The following is a 20215-nucleotide window of genomic DNA, read 5'->3' on the forward strand; positions in this document are numbered from 1 at the left end:
ACCGTGGCCCCTCAGATGGTCACTAAGATCTTTTAAGACCCCAATTGCTACTAAGTAAAGTAGGATATAAGGCCCTGTGGCAGACGGTGCCAATTGACCTTGGTCTCTCCTGAGATTAGGGTCCTGGTCTCCCCCAGACCCAGTGAGTCACCCCCTCAAGGTGGCTGGTTATGACTAAGAAGTGTCCATAAGGTTGACCCCTGTATGCTCTGCTACATTCTTGGATATATGTGCAGCAAAGGTATAGACATATGTAGAAATAGACTTTCAAGGTGACATCTACTTGGGGGTACAGCCCATTCTCCTTCCCACACCTGTTCAGCTTGCATCTCCTCACAGACCAGTATCGCAAGATTGTGTCTCGAACCGTACGTGCTGCTGTTGCTTTTAACTCCTGCCCTCCTGCCAGTGTCTTCCCTTGCCTGCATCATTTTCGAAGGCCCCACGTGTTGTACAGTGCCTTTCCCGTCACCCAAGGTAACACTGGACTCCTCTCTTCTCCTCTCCCTCCTCTCTTCCCCCTCCCGATACTCATGGTTCTTTTTTGAGTGCAAGCATTTTCTTTTTTTTTTCGCCCGGGACAGCTTTATTTCAGACTAGGCCATGAACTCATAGGGATAGGCACAACAACAGCTCGGGCTCCTTCCCATTGGTCCGCACAAAGTGGGCCTCTCGTGGAGGGGCAGGCTGGCGCTTCAGCTGCACCCAGGTGCCCTTCTCCTTGGCCTCCTTCTTCTTCTGGTCGTTCTTCTTCATGCGCTTCAGGAAGCTGTCCCGGCTCTTCGAGTGCTTAATGTGCTCAATGCGCACGTTGATTCTCTTGGCGAGGATCTTGCCCTTGACTTGCTTGTTCACAACAATGCCGACCGACAGCGTGCTGGGTCACGTTGTAGACGCGTCCGGTTTTGCTGTGGTAGCATTTGTGCGGCATCCCCTTCTGAACAGTGCCCATGCCCTTGATGTCCACAATGTCACCTTTCTTGTAGATTCACATGTATGGCCAGGGGGATGACGCCATGCTTCCGGAAGGGCCTGGAGAATAGGTAGCGGATGCCCCTTCTCTTTCCCTTGGTGTTTGTCATTTTGGCAGGTCACTGCAAGATGGCGGTTCCGGCTGAAAAGAAGTGAGTGAAAGCATTTTCTTGGTGGACTTATTTCACTCTGAATAATGTCCTTCAGGTTCATCCCCATTAGGAGGTATGACACGGGTTCGTGGTTCTTCTTTCCCACTGTATCGTATGTCATCAGGTAAGGGTTCCAACATGGCTTTCTTTAACCCACTCCGTTTGCATTCACCATGCATTACCATCGCCTCAAAACCAAGAACTTACTTTTTTAACGGAGAAACTAATGCCTGAATTGTGTATTGAATACCTGGATGAGGAGGGAAAACAACAGTAAGTCAAGACTGACCCAATGAATAACGCAGGCCGCCCCTTTTCAATTCAATACATACAAGATAGATCCAAAGAAAAGCTTCTCTACATAGGAGGGGAAGTCAAACAAAAGTACCAAAATTTCAAACTGCTGTTTCTGGACTGAGTCTCCATCTAGGTCCACACACTTCTAAGGGAGGGAGCCCATCTCTTTATACATTCTCCCCGGAAAGCTACACTCTTTTGATTTGCACGCTATCAAATGCAAGCTTTGGCATCCTCAAGAGACTCCACGACATTCCTTTCCAACATGCGTTGAGTTTGGGGAACAAAAGAAGTCAGAAAGGGCAAGATCAGGGAAGTGCGGTGGATGGGATAAGGTTTTCCAATGCAGTTCTCATAGACTGGGCCCTTTTTGTTGGAGGGGGAAGGCACCCTAATGAGACTAAGACAAGTATATTACTGAGAGAGCATGTCTGAAGCCTTTGACAGATTGCAGAGACATGTTTAAATACATTCCGTTTGGTATAAACAGCAAACCTCCTATCGTATTTCACAAAAACAAAAAGGACTAGAAGAGACATCATGGAGATAATGGTGCTAAATGTGCCTGAATCACACACAAAAATGGGGTTCTCTTGCGTTTATGGATTGCCAATTAGATTACTTACCCATCTGGCTTGTCTCTAGATGAGGTTCTCAAGAACCTCAATTAACCCACCCCTCTTCTACTCTCTGAGGCCTCAGTAGACCCCCTAGCCCCCACCCCCAACAACTCCTCCACCCAGAAGTCCTGTTCCGGCCATCTCCAAGGCTTTTCTTGGCTGACCACTATTTATTATTCCTCCTATGGGGACCCCATGAACTCCGGGATGATGTGTAGCCAAATACTTTGTCCACTAAATAATATTTTCTGTTATTACACCTAGAAGCTGAGCACTCGACCTGAACTCCTTACTTTCAGGAGACAATGAATATTCCCCACTGACTTATACAATCCAGTGCAAAATACAGAAACTTGCTGGCTCAACCTGGGCCATGTTATTATAGGCAAATGCTTGCTTCACATTAGCTCTCTTGGAAATAAGGAAAAGCAGGCAGCACGTCCTATTATAATTCAAGGGTAACCATAGTGGGGCCACTGTCCTAGCAGATTGTGTTTTTCATGAATGTAATGCTTCACCTGTCCTGAATCTCTTCCCTGTGGATCAGCGACTCTTCCCTGGGAAAATGACCTTGCTCCCATTCTGACTGATGACCTTTAGAAAGACTGATGATCAATAAGTTTCTTCCCACAGAAGACATGGACCCAAAACTATGGGGCCCTGGCTATGCTAACCAGATGCAGGAAACAGCTCCTTGAACAGAGAAAGAAAAAGAGAACGAAAGAGAGAGCTGGGGGGTGAGGGGAGCACATATAAAAAACAGTAACAACTGGAGCAGGGTCAGTACATTAAATCCCTGCCACCACTCTGGTTCCTATATTTTCCAAGAAGCTGTTCACACCTCTTTCCACTTAAGAGAATAACTTTTAGCTTTCCAATAAATTCCTTTTAGATTCAAGAGAGTTAGAGTCAGTTTGTTTGACTTGCCCCTAGAGAACTCTCCCTGATAAAAGAGACTGATGACTCTTCCCTGGGGAGAAGAAAGTCCAGAATTATTATCTAACCTTGACCAGAAATAATTTATGCTTCCGAGTGCCATTCCCACCTAACTCAGCAAGTACCTCAATTCACCAAGCACTTGGACACATTCCTTTGGTGAAAGGTTTCAGAGACCCACTCCCAGAGTTCAGACTGTACCTGCCAACAACTTCCAAAATTTTTCCATACTCTTCACTTGGATTTTTTAAAGCTTTTCTCCTCGTGGCGATATTATAAAAAAGGTCCTCCACCTAAACAGAAGGTCATATATATTTTTGTAAATTCACAGAAGTGTATGGAAGTAAAGACCTAACTGTCCCACCTACAGCTGGCTCTGAAGGCACTCAAAGAATCCAATTATATTTAGTCAGAGAATACAGTGTGGTTAGTTTGTTTGCTTTGCCCCTAATAGTATTTATTTTTAAAATTTATCAGTTTCCTGATCAAAAATTCGTACACATTTTTAAAGATTTCATTCATTGCGATCCTTTCCATGTACTATCACGTATCCCACATTTCTCCTCCCTTTCCTCTCCTGTCGCTTTGGAACTTTGTCCTTGGGCACATGCTGCCTTGGGTCTTATAAGAAGTGCACACCCCTCTCGTGTTCCTGTGCCCCTTACAGACCCATCTGTGGTTTCACTGAAATGTAAGCCACTGGGGTGAGTTTTGTTTCAGTTCGAAGCACTTATAGGGGAGGAAGCAACAGGGATGGCAGCTTTGACAAAGGAACTAAAGAATATTGTTCTTGCTTACAACAGTCATTCAGTGCACTCCCTAAATCATTTCAGGGGGCTCTCGCCGTCTGAGTGAAGGAAGCCCATGGCAGAGTGGCTTACCGGCTGAGCTGCTAACTGTGAGGTAAACCACTGGAACCCACTCACCTCTCCTCTGGAGAAAGAGGATGCCATTTGCTCCCACGAAGAGCTACAGCCTTGAGAACGCGGGGGGAAGTTCTACTCTGCCCTAGATAGGGTTGCTCTAAGCCAGAATTGCCTCGCTAGCACCAGGTTAATATCTATGTCAAGGAGATGTAGTGGCACCGTGGAGCAGGCATTGGGCTGCGAACTGAAAGGTCACTGGTTCAAAACACCCCGCCCCTCTGTGGGAGAAAGCTGAAGCTGTCTGCTCCTGCAAAGATGTACCGTCTTGGGAGATAACCACCATCCGTGATCCAAAGACTGCACATTAGAGAGTCCAAACTCAAAGGAGGGAATGGTATCTGAGCTATATTGTGACATTCTTTCTGGTACACAGATGACAATGAAGGCCCAAAATACATCTGAAGGATCTACACAGGGAGAGCCTCCAGTGATCTCCCACTAACTATCACAGGACAGGAATAATCAGACAAAACGTCCTGGAGAGCTGACCATAGATTAAAATGATAACTCTGACTTGAATGGCTAACAACATGAAAGATTTTTAGTCTCGGAAGCAGTCGGATGCTCTATGGCATCATAACAATAAGGCAGCACGATGAGCTTCCTCCTAAATAATGGCACAATCAACTCACTCCGCACGCAGCCGCTGGGGCAGGTGAGCAGCTGCTCTCACTCTGTGTGAGAGTGGACACATCTAATTGAGGATAAGGACGGGTAAGTGACTAGCCCTGGATGCAGGACTGCTGTGACAAAGCTGCGAAGTCTAACCCATGCCTTCTGGGATCACGCAGAATGTCCCTTCAAGGTCAACCACCATATACTGATATGTGACCTTCCAATAAAAGAATCCACTACCACTGAGTCAATTCTGACTTGTAGTGACCCTGCACAGGGTTTCAGAGTCTGTACATCTTGATGGGAGCACTCTCATCTTCTTCCTGCAGAGCAGCCAGTGGGTGTGACCTGCTCCACTTTTAGTTAGCAGCCTGTGGTAGTTACATAATCTGTTGCCAACGTCGGACTATTAAGAGTGAAGGGGTGGAGTTTAGGCTGTCAATGAGGTCACAGCTTGATGACTTCATTTGGAGGCACTAAGGAGAAAAATAACTCGCTGGTGGTGGGACACTCACTCACTCCCTGCAAGGCAATCCTCTTGATGAGCCACATGGAGCTTTGCAGAGCCCTGGAGCTGGAGGAGCCACATGGAAACCCATGCCAGCATGAAGATGCTTCCACTGCCACTGGATCTAAAAGACTTTCCACCCGCTGGCCTGTGATCTTCCTGCACTCAGCGTCATTGCATGTGTTGCATGAATCTAAAGAGGAATTTATAGACTGGTACTGGACATATGGGCTAATATTGGACTTATGGGTTTGATTTGGACTGGGTTGGGATGCTTTCTTAATGTACACTTACTCTTTATATAAAGCTCTTTCCTATATACGTAAGTGTTTATAAATTTGTTTCTCTAGGCTACCCAGACTAACACACAGCCCAATGCCTAACCCACAGTGGTACCAAACTCACATCAAGTCGATTCTGACACACAGCGACCCTCTAGGATAGAGCTCTGTCCCTGTGGGTTTCCAAGACTAACTCTTGGGGGAAGTAGAAAGACATACCTTTCTCCAGAGGAGAGCTGCTGGTGGTTTTGAGTTACCGACCTTGGGGCTAACAGTGCAATATGTAACCCCCTCTGCACCAGGGCTCCTTTAAAAGAATCCCTAGACCCGTAACAATGATGAGGGAGGAGACAGACTGCCATGCCTCTAATGCTAAAAAGCAGTTCTCTGGCTTCCAAGGTGACATCTTGGAGCTTCTATTACCCTCTTAAGACTCATTTTATTAGCAGTCTAAAAGCTCAGAGATGATTGTATTTTTCAATTCAAGATCTACACATGCTCGTTTTTCAAGACTAACTCTCATGTCCCATTCTTACCATGATCTGGGTCCCCTGATTGCCCGCACATGGCTTAGGAGGCGCTTTCAGCTTTCCATCTGAGTAACTTGCTCTAACCAAAAAATAGGAGAAATGGTTCATATAAAATAGAAACATCAATAGGTGTATATGGAAATGGCAAGACAGAAATACCAACAACACATTCAAATACATACATGTTCTGTTCTGTCTTGTTTATTTACCATTTCGACCTTTATTTGTCAAGTAATGCCCTGATTTTCATCCTGCTGAGGGGAAAGGAGCTACCCAAGGTCCCAAGGGAGGGTACACGGTGCCCAGGTAAAGCAATCGGCCTTGCCTCCCAGGCTGTGGAGGAAGATGTTAATGCCTCCCAAGCTGTGAAAGAATAAAGTCTGTTGTTTTATACCACCAGTGTGTGGCAGTTTGTTACAGCAGCCACAATAAGCTGATACAAGGCATAGGAAGAGATCCATGTGTATATATCTTGACACAAGAATAGGCACAAGAATCGACAGAGAACTATCGACATATATTATACCACTATTGATTTTCTTATGACATTATAGCATAATTATGTAAAATATTATTTCCCTTTGGAGAAAAATGGGTAATAAGTACACAGGTACTCTCTTTTGCAAGTTCTTATGAATTTATATTTACTTCAATGTAAAAACTTCAAATTAAGTGTATACCATATTTTTCAGCACAGTTTATATACAGCTTTTGTGGTAGCCTCAGCGGATATTCGGGTCGGTTTATAGTTGAGTATGTATGGTAGATTAAAAAAAAAAAGTTAACTCAACTGTCTCCTCCCTAGGCTGTGAGATGGGATTCTTATATACCAGCCATTATAATTCACACTGAGTCAAATCCCCGCCCTCACCAGTACTGCATACTTGGAAATGCTCCACCTCCTATACATTCACACTTCTGCTCAGGAAACCCTGGAAACAGGTAGGACTGCCATTTGTTGAAGTAGCTTTGTCTTTAATCTTATGAACACCTTGTAGGATTAGAAAATACATTTTCCATTTGGGGCAGAACTTTAAATGTTCCTGGCTAAGGTTTATATAAATAAAGTAGCAATTTGATACCTTGTTTTTGTTCTAAGGCCCAGCTGATCAGCCAACAGTCCCCTTTGGAAGGCAGACCAGCACAGGCATGCTCGAGGGGCAGGGATCTGTGCCCGGCACCACAGCCCCAAGGCCTGTAATTGGTCGAAAGCAGCACCTTGATGAAGGGCAAATGGGCAAAAATATCAACGGCCGCTCCTGTGTACTTTAAGGTGACCAGTCGGCCCTCTTTTGGCGGGACAGTCCGATTTTTAACAATTTTTCCCACATCCCGCAGCATTTTAAAAAGTCCCGATTTTTGGAAACAATGCACGACAAGCTAGGGTATACGGTTTTGGGCTGCCATGTGGCTATTTCACCAGGATAAGAGTTTTATCAATGGTGTCCCGCTTTACCAATGTTAGAATCTGGTTGCCTTTTACGTTCAACCCTCCAGTGTAGCGGACAACTGGTGAGGCACTTACCATATGTGCAAGGTTACCTTTTAAAACTCCATGAAGCTAGACTATCGCCTAATCCTCATCCTTGTGGATGGTCTACTGATCCTCAGGGAGGGAGAACATTTATCTACAATCTCAGCCCCCAAAGATCAAATTGATGCTTTGACAAGATTACGATGGGATCCAGTACAGAAGCACATTTCAGAATGAGCTACCTGAGAATGCAAAGGTTGGCACAATACCTGTATGCACACTTTCCATCAGCTGTTTTGGTTGTAATAGTAACGTGAGCCACATGGCTGATGCTGGCCAGAGCCTAAAGAGGGGAGGGGAAAAGAACTCATTGGCTTAAAAGAACTTATCGCCAGGCCAGCCACCGCCACGTTATCCAACAATAGTTATCTGCATCATCTCTTAATGTTGTATTAACATGGGCAACAATGAGCACTTTGCTTGCTCCATCTAGGACAGGAGTTCCTCTTTGCAGCTTCCTTTATCATAAGGGGCAGTTTGAGCAAGTCCTACAACCGTCTCAAGGCCAAGAATGTGTCCCCAGTCTGGTCCAAGAGAAAGAATGAATGAGTGTGTGCAGCTTGAATGTAGGCTGTTGCTTTACACAACACGTGGTGCACAGTTTAAGTGATATAGGTATATGCTTGACCCAAGTCATGGTGTTTTGGATCACCCCATATGCATGTGAATGCTGGACAACAGATAAAGACGATCACAGAAGAATTGATGCGTTTGAATTAAGGTGCTGGCAAACAATACTGAAAGTACCGTGGATGCCAGAGTAAAAAAAAAAGTTTTTTGTTAGGAAAAAGAACAAGCCATCAAGGAGAGTATTTTACACATGCTTCAATCCTCCCTTACCTCACCCCGAAAGCCGTAAGTAGCAATAGAGGATAAATCTTCAAAGGACTGCAGTTTACTTGTGGTGAACCTCTCACACACAATGTCCAAATCTTCTTTCTAGAAGATTAAAAAAGAAAGCAAAACCCAGTACTAATCAGTTACATTACTCATTCTTCCAGATCTTGGTGAATTTCCCTTTCCTTGATTTAACTCAAGAAGAAATTCCTGTTAGATGCAGGGGAAGCAGAAGCTTCTTCAGGTGGTATCCAGAGTTGATCAGATGCCATTTGATGGTCTGAAACGATGTTTTGTAGGTATCAGATGTCGTGCGTGTTCATCAAGAGAAATCCACTGAAAGGAAGAGAAACTCCTTCCTCTCTCACTGGGCTGCTCCTTTTCAGCTGAAAGCCAGTCTCTCCGGTCCCATCTCCCCCACCTCCAACACTGGAGTAACCCACGATTCCATCCTGGGACCTCTCCTCTAGTTACACTGCCTCCTTGAATGATCTTAAGCAACCTCGGGGCTTTCCCACGAAACCCATGCCATCAAGTCCATTCCGACGCCGTGATCCTACGGGACAGAGAAGAACTGCCTCGGTGGGTTTCTGAGACTGCAACGCTTCATGAGAGGAGAAAGCCTCGTCTTTCTCAGCCAGAGCAGCTGGTCGTTTCTTTGTGTTGTTTCTTTTTTTAATCCCCCAACAATTTTATTGGTAGTTAATCTACCTATCATACAATTCAATAGTTTAATCGTCCAATCATATCAAGGAGAATTGTGCAATCAATACCTCAATCCATTTTAGAACATTCCCCCACCCCCCATGGTTAAATCGCCTTTAAAATGAGTTGTGCGATCACAATCAGCTCTCGTGCTCCCTCCCCACTCCCGTCTTCATTGTATACTCCCCAAATCTCCTTTCCCTCCCTGTCATCCACCCCGCACCCCTGCATCCCCTATCAATCCTTGTATCAGTTATTATCACTATGCATCCACTCCTCCTGTGCCTCACAAACTGGCAAGCCCAACAGAAACAATAAAAAATAAATAAAATAGTAATAATATAAAGATAAAAATATAAATGAGTAAGAAAGAAAAGACCCGCATTGATATTTTTAAAAGCCAGGGAAGATATTTTTGTCATAGACCTAATAAGAGATACTTGCACCTAGAACACATTCAGGTTAGGTCTATAGGGAGGTCAGCTGGCCAAGGACCAAGTTTGATCTGGAAGCTGATAGTTTCTAACGCAGAGTCACTCTGCTCCTAGGGCTCCGCTCATGGTGGAACCAGTTTACTACCATCAACATGCAGACGACTCCCACATTCTTATCTCAGCCTCAGACCGCTATCCAATACACCAGACTTACACACTCATCCAGCTGGAAGGCAACATAAAATTAACAGGACCCAAACTTCCTCGGACATTTAAGAGGACCCTTACTCACCCTGCCTTCTGCGCCTCAGCTAATGACAACTTTCTTCCTTTTGCTTTGACCCAAACTAGAAAGCAGTCTTGCCTTCCTGTTCTCTCTTTCATGGACTGAATTGTCTGCCATTAAAAATCTGAGCTGGCGTCCTGATGGTAGACCTGTGGAGGCTAGCCTGCTTGGAAGGAGGGCTCTCTGTTATGTAAATGAAGCCATACTAGTTTAGGATGTGACCTATACCTAATTACTTTTGAGTTATAGAGAACAGATTAGACAGAGACAAGCCGGCTGGCACTATAGGAGCACATGTGAGAACCACCAAGAACCAAGGGATGCAGGGGCTGTAGAAGCTAAGACAGGAACTTCCCTCAGAGACCTGGAAGTGCGTCTTCCCCGAGAACTTTTGAAATGGCCTCCTAAGCAGTGAGAAAATGCATTTCTTTTCCCTGTAGGTACCTCCCTTGTGGTATTTCTGGTAGAGCAGTATTAGGAATTGAAGGAGCCCTTAGATGCAACATCAGCACATTCTTTGAGCTCTGTCTTGACAGTCAACCCCAAGTCTCCTTATTCTTGCATCTCTACTGCAGCGAAAGGTTTCAAGGACCATGAGCCCCTCTCCTGGATTGTGCTGGAGCCTCCTCACTGCCTCTGCCCTCCCCATCTGCTTAATTTCTACACAGCAAACAACATGGTTCCTGTAAATTCCATCAAGCATGTCACGTCTTTGTTCAACACCCTCCAGTTAGAGGAAACAGGAAAGGTTTTCTAATGGCTCACGAGGTCCTTACCCCTCGGCGTTCATCTCCTGTTACTTCTCTCCTTCCTCCACCTGCTTCAGGCACATTCTTTCAACAGCCTAAGGGCCCGTCCTTGCCTTCATCGGGCCTGTCTTAAAATGTCACATCCTTTGGTAGCCTTTCCTGAACCATCCCATCCACATTGTGGCCCTTTCCACTCCCTATTCCCCTCTCTGCTTGTTTTCTCCATAGCACTTAATACCATCTGACATGCTATTTCGTGCAATAACCAAACAGGTGGCAGTTCAAAACCACCCAGTGGTGGCATGGGAGCAAGACCTGGCAGTGTTCTGCTTCCATAAAAATAACAGCCTAGCAAAACCTACTCTGTCACTATAAGGGTCACTGTGAAATGAAGATCAACTCTATGGTACCTGTCCCCCACTTCTAGAATGCAAGCATGAAATGAAAAAAGATTTGTACTTACCCTGATTCCAGTGCCGTTGTCTTGGATCTGAATCAACTTCAGGCCTCCCTCTTTAACAACCACTTGGATACTTGTGGACTTTGCATCTAAGCTGGCAAACGGAACAGAAAATAATCAATCTGCAAATACTCCAATGCACCAAATTAAATATGAACCCAAAGATAAGGAGCCAAGAGATAAGTATATAGTTGGGTTAAATTAAAAGTGTCTAGAAAAAATGAGATTTTTCTTCATTTTGCAGGCTCAGAGAGCCCACTATATGAGTTTAGGTCAGACAGGGACGTAGAGAAGAGCAAACATCATTTCTAATAGGACACGCAGCATGATTTCTCTTCCTTTCAGCGATCAGTTAGAAGTAGCACCCTTTTAATATATGTATCTTTCTCCTACCTTTTCCTCAATTAACGTCCCTATCTGTTGCTTCAATTTTATTTAGTCTCATTAATATGATGTTATAGGAATATAATTTAAATGCACATCTCTATTTTCTTAAGAAAATATATGGAGGTCTTTGAAAAGTACATGGAATAATTTCATCATCTTTTCATCCTATTATTTATTTGCATTAGAAAGTCCTGTACATTGGCCAAAAAAAGAACAGTGGCCATGCAGAAAGTTCTTTAAGAACAATAAATCTAAAAAAAGAACAATAAATCTTTTCTGCTATGAACTTTTCAAAGCCCCTTCAGATACTTGCTTAGGGAATGCATTTTAAATTATGTTTTTATGACATCTTATGAGGAACAAGGCAAAATGAAATTAGAGTAACAGACTGGGAAATTAGTTGAGAAGGTAAGAAAAAAGGCAAGTGTTAAAAAGACCCTGCTTCTAACTTCATTTGCTCCCCTAACGGATGAGAAGTAGTCCTAAACGTCCTATTGGAAATGAGTGGGAACCTTGATGGCCAGTGGATTCTGAGTTTAAACCACCAGCTGCTCAGTGTAAGAACGACGGGGCTTTCTGCTCCTATAAAGATGCATATGCCCCCAAACCTAAAGGGCAGTTAGAATCTGTCCTGTACAGTTGATATGAGTTAGAATCAATTTAATGAGTTTGGAGATTTTGAGGTGGGGGTGGGGGTTTGGTCTTTCCAGAATAGCCTACAAACAGAGAACCTGTCAGAGATATGAATCCAGACAGGGGCCACACAAGAGAAGCTGTATATTCCTCACACAGAATATGTTTTACTCACAGATAGCATAGTAAGTTAAATATTAAATACCTCTCTGGAGTCCTTTACTGACTCACTGCCATCGAGTGGATGTTAATTCACGGCAGCCCTGCACTCTTTAAAAGAGTAGAAAGCCCTCTTTCTCCTGTGGAGCAGCTGATGGTTTTGAACTGCTGGCCTTGAGAATTGCAGCCCAATGTGTAACCATTCCACCACCAGCGAGCCAATAACTGCAATTATTAGTCACCTTGATAGATAGCATATTCAACAGAGAATGATCAGATTCCAAAGGAAATCTCTGCTTACAGAATTTTAAGTCATGGAGCTAACATGTTTCGTTTTGTAGTACACTTTTCTGGCACAGAAGCCCCGATGCAATCTGCATCTTGTTATGGGCAAAAGGGACCTTTTTTTAGTCCTGTTAACAGTTACTGTCTCGGAAACCCATAGGGGCAGTTCTACCCTGTCCTACACGGCTCCTCTAAGGCAGTATCCACTCAATGGCAGTGAGTAGTTTTAGTCTGACTACAGTACAACAGTAAATCCATTAGTTCTGTCAGTCATTTCTAAGTGTCAAAACAAATGCCAGTCTCTATAAACAAAACAAAAACAACTCGAGTCCACTACCATGTAGCTGATCCCCATTTTTCATGACATTATACTGAGTTCCCATGGTTGTGAATGGGTGCAGCCCCCCTCCTCCTGCAGGTGGTGGGTTTGAACTGCTGGCCCACAGGAGAAGATGCTCCCATATTCTTTGCTCCTACTTTCGTCAAAGTCTCTTCCTTTCCCTTCTTTATCTCTGACACAAAGCTCTTTCAAGTCCCACTGCCCTGAACAACTTATGTTTTCAAAATAAATCCCTCTATATATCTGCCATTGTGAGCAGCAGTTTTTTAAATGCACAGACTTTATTAAATAAGTTTAAGGCAAATGATTGGACAATGTTAGGTATACTCATATTATTGGGTATCTTTTTTTAAGCTTACAGTTCACTGTCACCTTTCTTGCCACATGGTTTTCATTTCTTCCCTCCACAATGTGACAATTACAAGTGTCAGAATCCAGAAGATGCTCTAGAAAATCTGGCATCTTCTGAGTAGCCCCCAAGAACTAAGCAGCAGGAAAACACTAAAGGGGGTTACTAATTTGTCAATAGAGAAATTACCAGCTTGTCCTTAAAACCCAGGTGATTTTGACTAAAACTGGTGTTTATACTGATGATTTCCAGAATGCTAAACAAGAATCTGATAATAAGCTATCCTCTGAAAGAGGAAGAAGGGTTTTTCCCAGCATAAGCTTTTATACACACCATTTGTCTGTCAGTCTTCAGTATGGCTTGCAACTAAATGTAAAGAAACCCAAAGCCTCACAATTGAACAATAGGTAGCATCATGTTAACAGCGAAAAGATTGACACTGCCAAGGTTTTTATCTTGCTCAGATCCATAATCCATGCTCCTGGAACTAGCAGTAAAGAAGCCAAACAATATATTGCATTGGGCAATCTGCTTCAAAAGACCTCTTTAAAGTACCGAAAAGCAAGGATATATCCCTTTAAGGATTAAGGTGCCTCAAGACGGACCCTTCAAGGGTATATTTTTTAATCATCTCATATACGTGAAAGTTGGACAATGAAGAAGGAAGACTAAAGAATTGATGCATTTGAACGATGGCGTTGGCAAAGAACACTGACAGTATTACGGACAGAACACCTAAATCTGTCTTTGAGAAGTGCAGCCAGAATGCTTCTTAGAAGCGAGTATGGGGAACCTTCTCCGTATTCGGGACAGGTTACCAGGAAAGACCAGTCCCTCAAAAAGGACATCATGCTTGGTAAGGTACAGTGAGAAAGGAGCTGGCCTGGACACGGATTGTCGCGATGACCGCAGTGCAAGAGCGGGCTTAAACATGGCAGCGTGACGTTTTGTTGCGCATGTGCCCGCCAACAGTCGGCATCTAACAACAAAGCTTTATTTCGGTTTGAACCTTCACATACACCATGAACTCTCTTGGTTATCAACGAAATACGTTTACAGGAGTAGCAGCCTCGTCGTACTGCGGAGCGACCCTACAGCGAAGTAGAACTGCCCTTGTGGGTTTCCGAGGTCTTTCGCTTAGTAGCCCAAAGAGTAAACACTACGCCCCGGGGCTCCTGGGCACCATTTTAAAAACATATTACTTGCAGCCTCTCCGTTGCACCACATGCAAGTCTAGAAAGAATCTCTCGCGAGAACGCTCAAGAAGCACACCGGACCCAGGAGCTGGACGGGGGGCGGGGGGGGGGAGGTACGTGCGCATGCGCGGTACGCGGCTCCGCCCGGAGCAAGGAGGCGTGCCCACGCGCTCCAGAGCAGCGGCCCGTGGAGTAGCATCCTCTAAGGCAGTGTGGCCCGACTTCCTCCATTACCAGTTCTCAATCATCTCCTTGATGGCATTAGCGGGCCTCTGGATAACCTCTCCCGCCGCGATGCGGTTCACCACTGTTTCGTCTAGCCGGCGGATAACTCCCGTCACGAGCGACATTTTGGCGCCAGTGGAGCTCAATTGACGTTCGGGCCCGCTCACCGGAAGTGCCTTCCACCAATCACCTAAGTGTCTCTGACGCACGCCCTCCCACCAACGCTGTGCCAACTTGCACTACCCTTCAGGCCGCGCCGCCTGAGATTCGCGGACCTGTTGATTGGACGGCTTGAATGCTAATCAGGGCTCGTAAGAGCGTGCGTCCCTTTGTCCCGCCCTAAAGCGGCTGCTGACCAATAAAAGACAGGCTCTGTGGTTGCGTGCTACAATACTGTCGGCTCTTTCTATTGGTTAGTTTCCCTCAGCTACAGAGAAGACGAAATCTCCAGCCAATAGAAGGCGAGAGCCGGTGGCGGGTGTTCCTCTCTCCCCTCCCCCCACCGCCGAGGCGCTTTGGCGCAGAGCTGAGGAGACTGCTCAGGCTCTGTGCAGCCCCTCTTCTTGCAGCCTCCCTGAGGTTGACCCTGCTCCTGTAGCCTCCCGTGAAATGTGGATGACGCCCAAGAGGAACAGAATGGAAGTTGACGAGTCTCGAGTTTTCCGGCCCGAGTGGACCCAGCGTTATTTGGTGGTAGAGCCTCCGGAGGGTAACGGGGCCCAGTGCCTAGTCTGTCGCCGCCTCATCGTAGCCACCCGCGAACGCGATGTCCGACGCCACTACGAGGCCGAGCACGAGTACTACGATCGGTATGTGGCGGAGGGCGAGCGCACGGCCCTGGTGGAGCGTCTGCGTCACGGCGACGTGCCGGTGGTCGCCCAGCTCACTCAGGAGGAGAGGGCTGCTCGCGCAGGCCTGGGGATCACCCGCCTCTTGGCCTTGAAGGGTCGAGGCTGGGGCGAGGGGGACTTCGTATACCAGTGCTTGGAAGTGATGCTGCGAGAGGTGCTGCCCGAGCACGTAGGGGTCCTGGAGAGTATCGATTTAACGCCGGAAGTCACAGGCCAGAGGCTCCTGAACATTAACAGAAATCTGCGCAGTCAGCTATTCAGCCAGGCCAGGGACTTCAAAGCCTATTCCCTGGCCTTGGACGACCAAGCTTTTGTGGCCTATGAGAACTACCTCCTGGTCTTTCTCCGTGGCGTGGGCCATGATTTGGAGGTGCACGAAGAGCTTCTGACCATAGTCAATCTGACGCATCACTTCAGCGTCGGTGCGCTGATGGCGGCAATCCTGGAAGCCCTGCAGACCGCCGGGCTGAGCTTGCAGCGAATGGTTGGACTGACCACAACCCATACTTTGAGGATGATTGGCGAGAACTCAGGATTGGTCTCGTATATGAGAGAAAAGGCTGTGAGCCCCAACTGTTGGAATGTTATCCATTATTCAGGATTTCTTCACTTGGAACTGCTGAGCTCCTACGACGTCGACGTCAATCAGATCATAAATACCTTGTCCGAATGGATCGTCTTGATTAAGACCAGAGGCGTTAGGCGACCGGAGTTTCAGGCTTTACTAGCGGAATCGGAATCAGAACATGGTGAAAGGGTTAATGGACGGTGTCTGAACAACTGGCTTAGAAAAGGGAAAACTTTAAAATTAATATTTTCCCTGAGGAAAGAGATAGAGGCGTTCTTGGTCTCCATAGGAGCCACAACAGTCCATTTCACGGACAAGCAGTGGCTGTGTGACTTTGGCTTCTTGGTGGATATTATGGGCCACCTTCGAGAACTCAGTGAACAACTGCGAGTGACGAAAGTCTTTGCTGCTACTGCTTTTGACCATATCTGTACCTTCGAAGTTAAGCTGAATTTACTTCAGAGACACATTGAGGAAAAAAATCTCACACACTTTGCTGCTTTCAGAGAAGTTGTTGATGAGCTTAAACGGCACCTGAAAGGTGACCAAAAAATATTTGATCCCGACAGATACCAAGTAGTGATCTGTCGCTTACTAAAGGAATTTGAGAGACATTTCAAGGACCTTCGGTACATTAAAAAGGACTTGGAACTTTTTGCAAATCCATTTAACTTTAAAGCTGAATACGCACCAATATCAGTCAGGGTGGAGCTAACAAAACTTCAGGCAAATACTAACCTTTGGAATGAATACAGAATCAAAGAATTGGGACAGTTCTATGCTGGATTGTCTGCTGAATCTTACCCAATTATCAAAGGAGTTGCCTGTAAGGTGGCATCGTTGTTTGATAGTAACCAAATCTGTGAAAAGGCTTTTTCATACTTGACTCAGAATCAGCACACTTTGAGCCGGCCCTTGACGGATGAGCATCTCCAAGCCCTGTTTCGTATTGCCACAACTGAAATGGAGCCCCACTGGGATGACCTTCTGAGAGGAAGAAATGAACCCAATCCATAAGCCTTTGAAAAGCTCAGAAAGAATTCAGTTCAAAAGCAAAAGTTGGTTTGAATTTCCAAGTTTACTAATTTAGACTAAGAAACCCGGTGTGGGAAAACACCAGGTTTATTAGATGATGTCCAGATTGGTTGGGACTCATTCAATTAACAGTTGCCTTTTCTTTCAATCTCAAAAGCAGCAAGGGACTGAAATTTGAGAATACCACCTCCTTAAATTCAGTTTAATGATAGTCATTGTCTTTTGCTTTTATGATGGAAGTTTGGTACTGATGTGAATTCAGTCAGAAGTCTGTATGTAGGGTGTTCTGAAGATAAGCCAAAAATGTTCGCTCTTACTTTAAACAAAGTTTGAAATGGTCAACTGTTTAAATGTATGTTTGAGCCGGTTTGCAGGAATTTATGTAGCGAGATCAAAATGTTCCAGAAGGGAAGAACTCACAGAGTGGAAGCATTTTATCTTCACCATCAGCAATGTGTGGGACTCATTTTTTAACATTTTTGAGTCTAAAGTAGATATTTCTTCCCTCTCATTTCCCTCCGTCCCAATTAGTCTCAGTGTTGTTAGCAATAGGCGAAATAATTCAATAGAGTTTTAGAGGAGGAAGAATTATTTTTAAGTTGCTAATTTATGAGGCTTCCTGTGTCCTGGGGTTCAGACTAACCATTACATTGCAGGCTACTTCTTCAGCTGCCTGTTACAGGATTTTGGTAAGTATGGAACTGTTACAGTTTGTAATTTGTTCTATTCTAGACAGGTTACCTCTGTCCAAAAGGATTTGGACAAAAGGTGTTGGCACCTTCAGGATCCAGATGTGAAATAGTGTAGCTTCTTCCCTATTTGCATGAATAGTACTGCTTTATCAAGGAAACCCTTTATTTTAAAGTGAGGTAATGTTAGATGTTGGCAGCTGCTGGAAGTGGGTTTGTTGTGAACTTGAAACTGTCCCACAGTTTTATTTAAGACTGCACAAGAAGAAATCCTTAAACACCCAAGAAGCAGCCTTGGCCACAGATTACAGCAGTGCCATATTTCTAGTTCAGCAGCTTCGTGTTAAGACAAAGTTTTTTTAAGTTTATTGGTGATGTTTAAGGAAAGCTAAGACAAATTTTTCAAGCTTATGTTAACTGGAAGAGAAAATGTTGCCAGAAAGCTGAATATGTAAAATCTATTTTAAAAACAGGACCCAATTTGCACACAGCTCTTTCAAGTACAATTTGAAAACTTGTGCTCAAGTTCTGTCGTAACTCTTGCAGCACTTTATTCTCTGATCACTACTCTAGCAAATTAAAGCAAATACAACTAAGAATCTAGAAGGAACTAGTGCCGGAGCAATCAAAACACATGCCGTAAGAACCCAAGACCAGAGGTGTGTCAGGGGTTCTCAAACAGGCAGTAACCCTCTCCAGAGGATGTTGGGGGAAATGTAGAGATTTTTTGTTTGGTTATTTGTCATAATTACTGGGGGATTCCTGCTGGCACATAAACTTGAAGCTCCCTCTTTTAGTGCATAGTACAGCCTGGCACAATGAAGAATTAGCCCTTCCAAAATGCCAGTAGGCCCCAATGGAAATGAGCTTATTTTGAGGGACGGGGCAAATTACTGGTAGAAATAAAATTAGAAGAGCAAGTATCAATACTTACTAGAGACTAACTTCAAAATTCTGAGTTTGATTAATGTGCAGTAAAGGCCTTAACAGGCTCCAGTAACCTGTAATTACATAAATCAGTAATTGATACTGGATTACGTTTAAATGATTTTATTCTGGTATAATTTGTGGAGGGCAGAAAAACACATTTTACCAAGATAATTACTAAGAATGGTAAAGCTGAGAATTTGGTTAATGGTGGAAGTGTAAATATCTAGGAATACAACATAGTAAAGACTCTACCAGTGATTTCCCAGTAGCTTTGAGTGTTCATTTTTTAAGGCAAAAGCCTTATTACTTGAAAGACCGGAAAGCTGCTTCTGCTTTCTGGCCCCAGTTCGTCAAATATTGAAGTGTTGTACATTTGTGAAGTTCCAGTATATGTTTCACGTGAGGTAATAATATTAGTTTGCATTGTATAGTCTCTAATGAAAGGAGGGTAGGAGATAATCCAAGATTTGAAAATTGACCCTCAATAGAGAATTTGCTATAAACTAGTCTTGTTTGTTTAGGGGGGGAAAACGTGTATATTTTACTGTTAATCTGTGCTAAGTAATTCATTAACTGCATGGCAGTCTTTAAATCTTTATTTAATTAAAATAGTTGTTTGGTCCTGTTATTCAGTGGATATAGTAAAAATGCCTTGTAACTTTCATCTCCTAGCTTTCTTGAAAGGTTTATCTGTGCCCCCAAGTCTCCTGTCTGTCCAGTCAAGCTGCTCTACTAAGGTCACTAAATCCTTGTCAATATTCTTAATCCTCCTTTGACACCATTGACTACCCTTTTCTGAAATGCTTGCTTCCTTTTGCTTTGGGGAAGTGCCATCCCCAGGTAGGTTTTCTCTGCAGGCACCTCTTTCCCTGGAATCTGTTCCTCGGGACTCTACTTGGTTGTAAGCTGTCTTCTCATTCCTATATCATCTCCCTAGCAAAACTCATCTCCTTCCATGCCTTTGGTTGACACATACATGCTAATGACTACTGAATGCATTCCTTTTTCCCCCTAGACCTTTCCTAGTTCATATTGCCAACTACTAACTTAACAAGTACACTTTGCTGCCTCACAGGCACCTCAGCCTACAGATCTTGCCTCCAAACCTGCTGTTCCTCCTGTTCCCTCTTCCAGTAAATGGTACTACCGTTCATTCACTGTCCAAGTCAGAAACGGAATCATCTATAACTTTGCCCTGTTCGTTCCTTACATCTATGACTGCTGTCTAAATTTCTCTCAACTCTGGTGCCACCAGCCTAATTCAGGCCATCAACCGACCTAAGTGACAACAACAGTTCCTCACTAGTCTCCCGGTATCTAGATTTTATCCCTTTCTATGCTGCTGCCAGCCCGGTGTTCCACAAGGTCAAGCTGTTGGTCTCCCTCTGCTGAAGCCACCCTTGCTCTTAGACAAGGCATAGGATTTTATTGGTCCTCAGCGCTCTAGGAGGCCTTCAGTGCCCTTTCTATCTGTTCCCTGAATACCTTGTTCTTTCCCAACCATACACTCAGCACACTTTGTTGTTACTGCTTATTGATCACTGCTAGATTGTAAGCTTTCTGATGGCAGGGGCCATATAAATGCCTTGCTCACTGTTATATCTCCAGCGCTTCGCACAATGCCTGACATTTCAATAAAACGTTTGGATGACTAAATATTTGTGTAGTGTTTCATGATCTCTGAAGCCCTTTCACAGTTTCATTTGACCTTCGTGGTGGCTGCACC

General features: G+C 44.5%; 2 protein-coding genes and 1 pseudogene across 2 annotated transcripts in view; 1 reads left to right on the forward strand and 2 right to left on the reverse strand.

Moving 5' to 3' along the window:
* Positions 1 to 14607, reverse strand: part of MLH1 (mutL homolog 1) — a 57597-nt gene extending 42990 nt beyond the window's left edge. The window contains exons 1-7 of the mRNA XM_075547075.1: positions 14426 to 14607; positions 10846 to 10936; positions 8212 to 8310; positions 7581 to 7654; positions 5844 to 5916; positions 3179 to 3270; positions 1332 to 1374 (exon numbers count right to left, since the gene is read on the reverse strand). Of these exons, the coding sequence (XP_075403190.1) occupies positions 1332 to 1374; positions 3179 to 3270; positions 5844 to 5916; positions 7581 to 7654; positions 8212 to 8310; positions 10846 to 10936; positions 14426 to 14541 (588 nt within the window). The 5' untranslated portion in view covers positions 14542 to 14607. The remainder of the gene's footprint in view (positions 1 to 1331; positions 1375 to 3178; positions 3271 to 5843; positions 5917 to 7580; positions 7655 to 8211; positions 8311 to 10845; positions 10937 to 14425) is intronic.
* LOC142447223 (large ribosomal subunit protein eL21-like) lies at positions 597 to 1103 on the reverse strand (annotated as a pseudogene).
* A 295-nt stretch (positions 14608 to 14902) lies between the features above and the next one.
* Positions 14903 to 20145, forward strand: EPM2AIP1 (EPM2A interacting protein 1). The gene has a single exon (XM_075547076.1). It carries the CDS (start codon positions 15026 to 15028, stop codon positions 16850 to 16852), a length of 1827 nt encoding a protein of 608 aa, XP_075403191.1. The 5' UTR covers positions 14903 to 15025; the 3' UTR covers positions 16853 to 20145.
* Positions 20146 to 20215: the final 70 nt, after the last annotated feature.

The sequence above is a fragment of the Tenrec ecaudatus genome, chromosome 4, assembly GCF_050624435.1.
Source record: "Tenrec ecaudatus isolate mTenEca1 chromosome 4, mTenEca1.hap1, whole genome shotgun sequence".
NCBI lineage: Eukaryota > Metazoa > Chordata > Mammalia > Afrosoricida > Tenrecidae > Tenrec > Tenrec ecaudatus.

Bases quoted from the DNA above. Each gene is read 5' to 3' on its own strand.
- EPM2AIP1 (XM_075547076.1), top strand. From the start codon at position 15,026: ATGTGGATGACGCCCAAGAGGAACAGAATGGAAGTTGACGAGTCTCGA.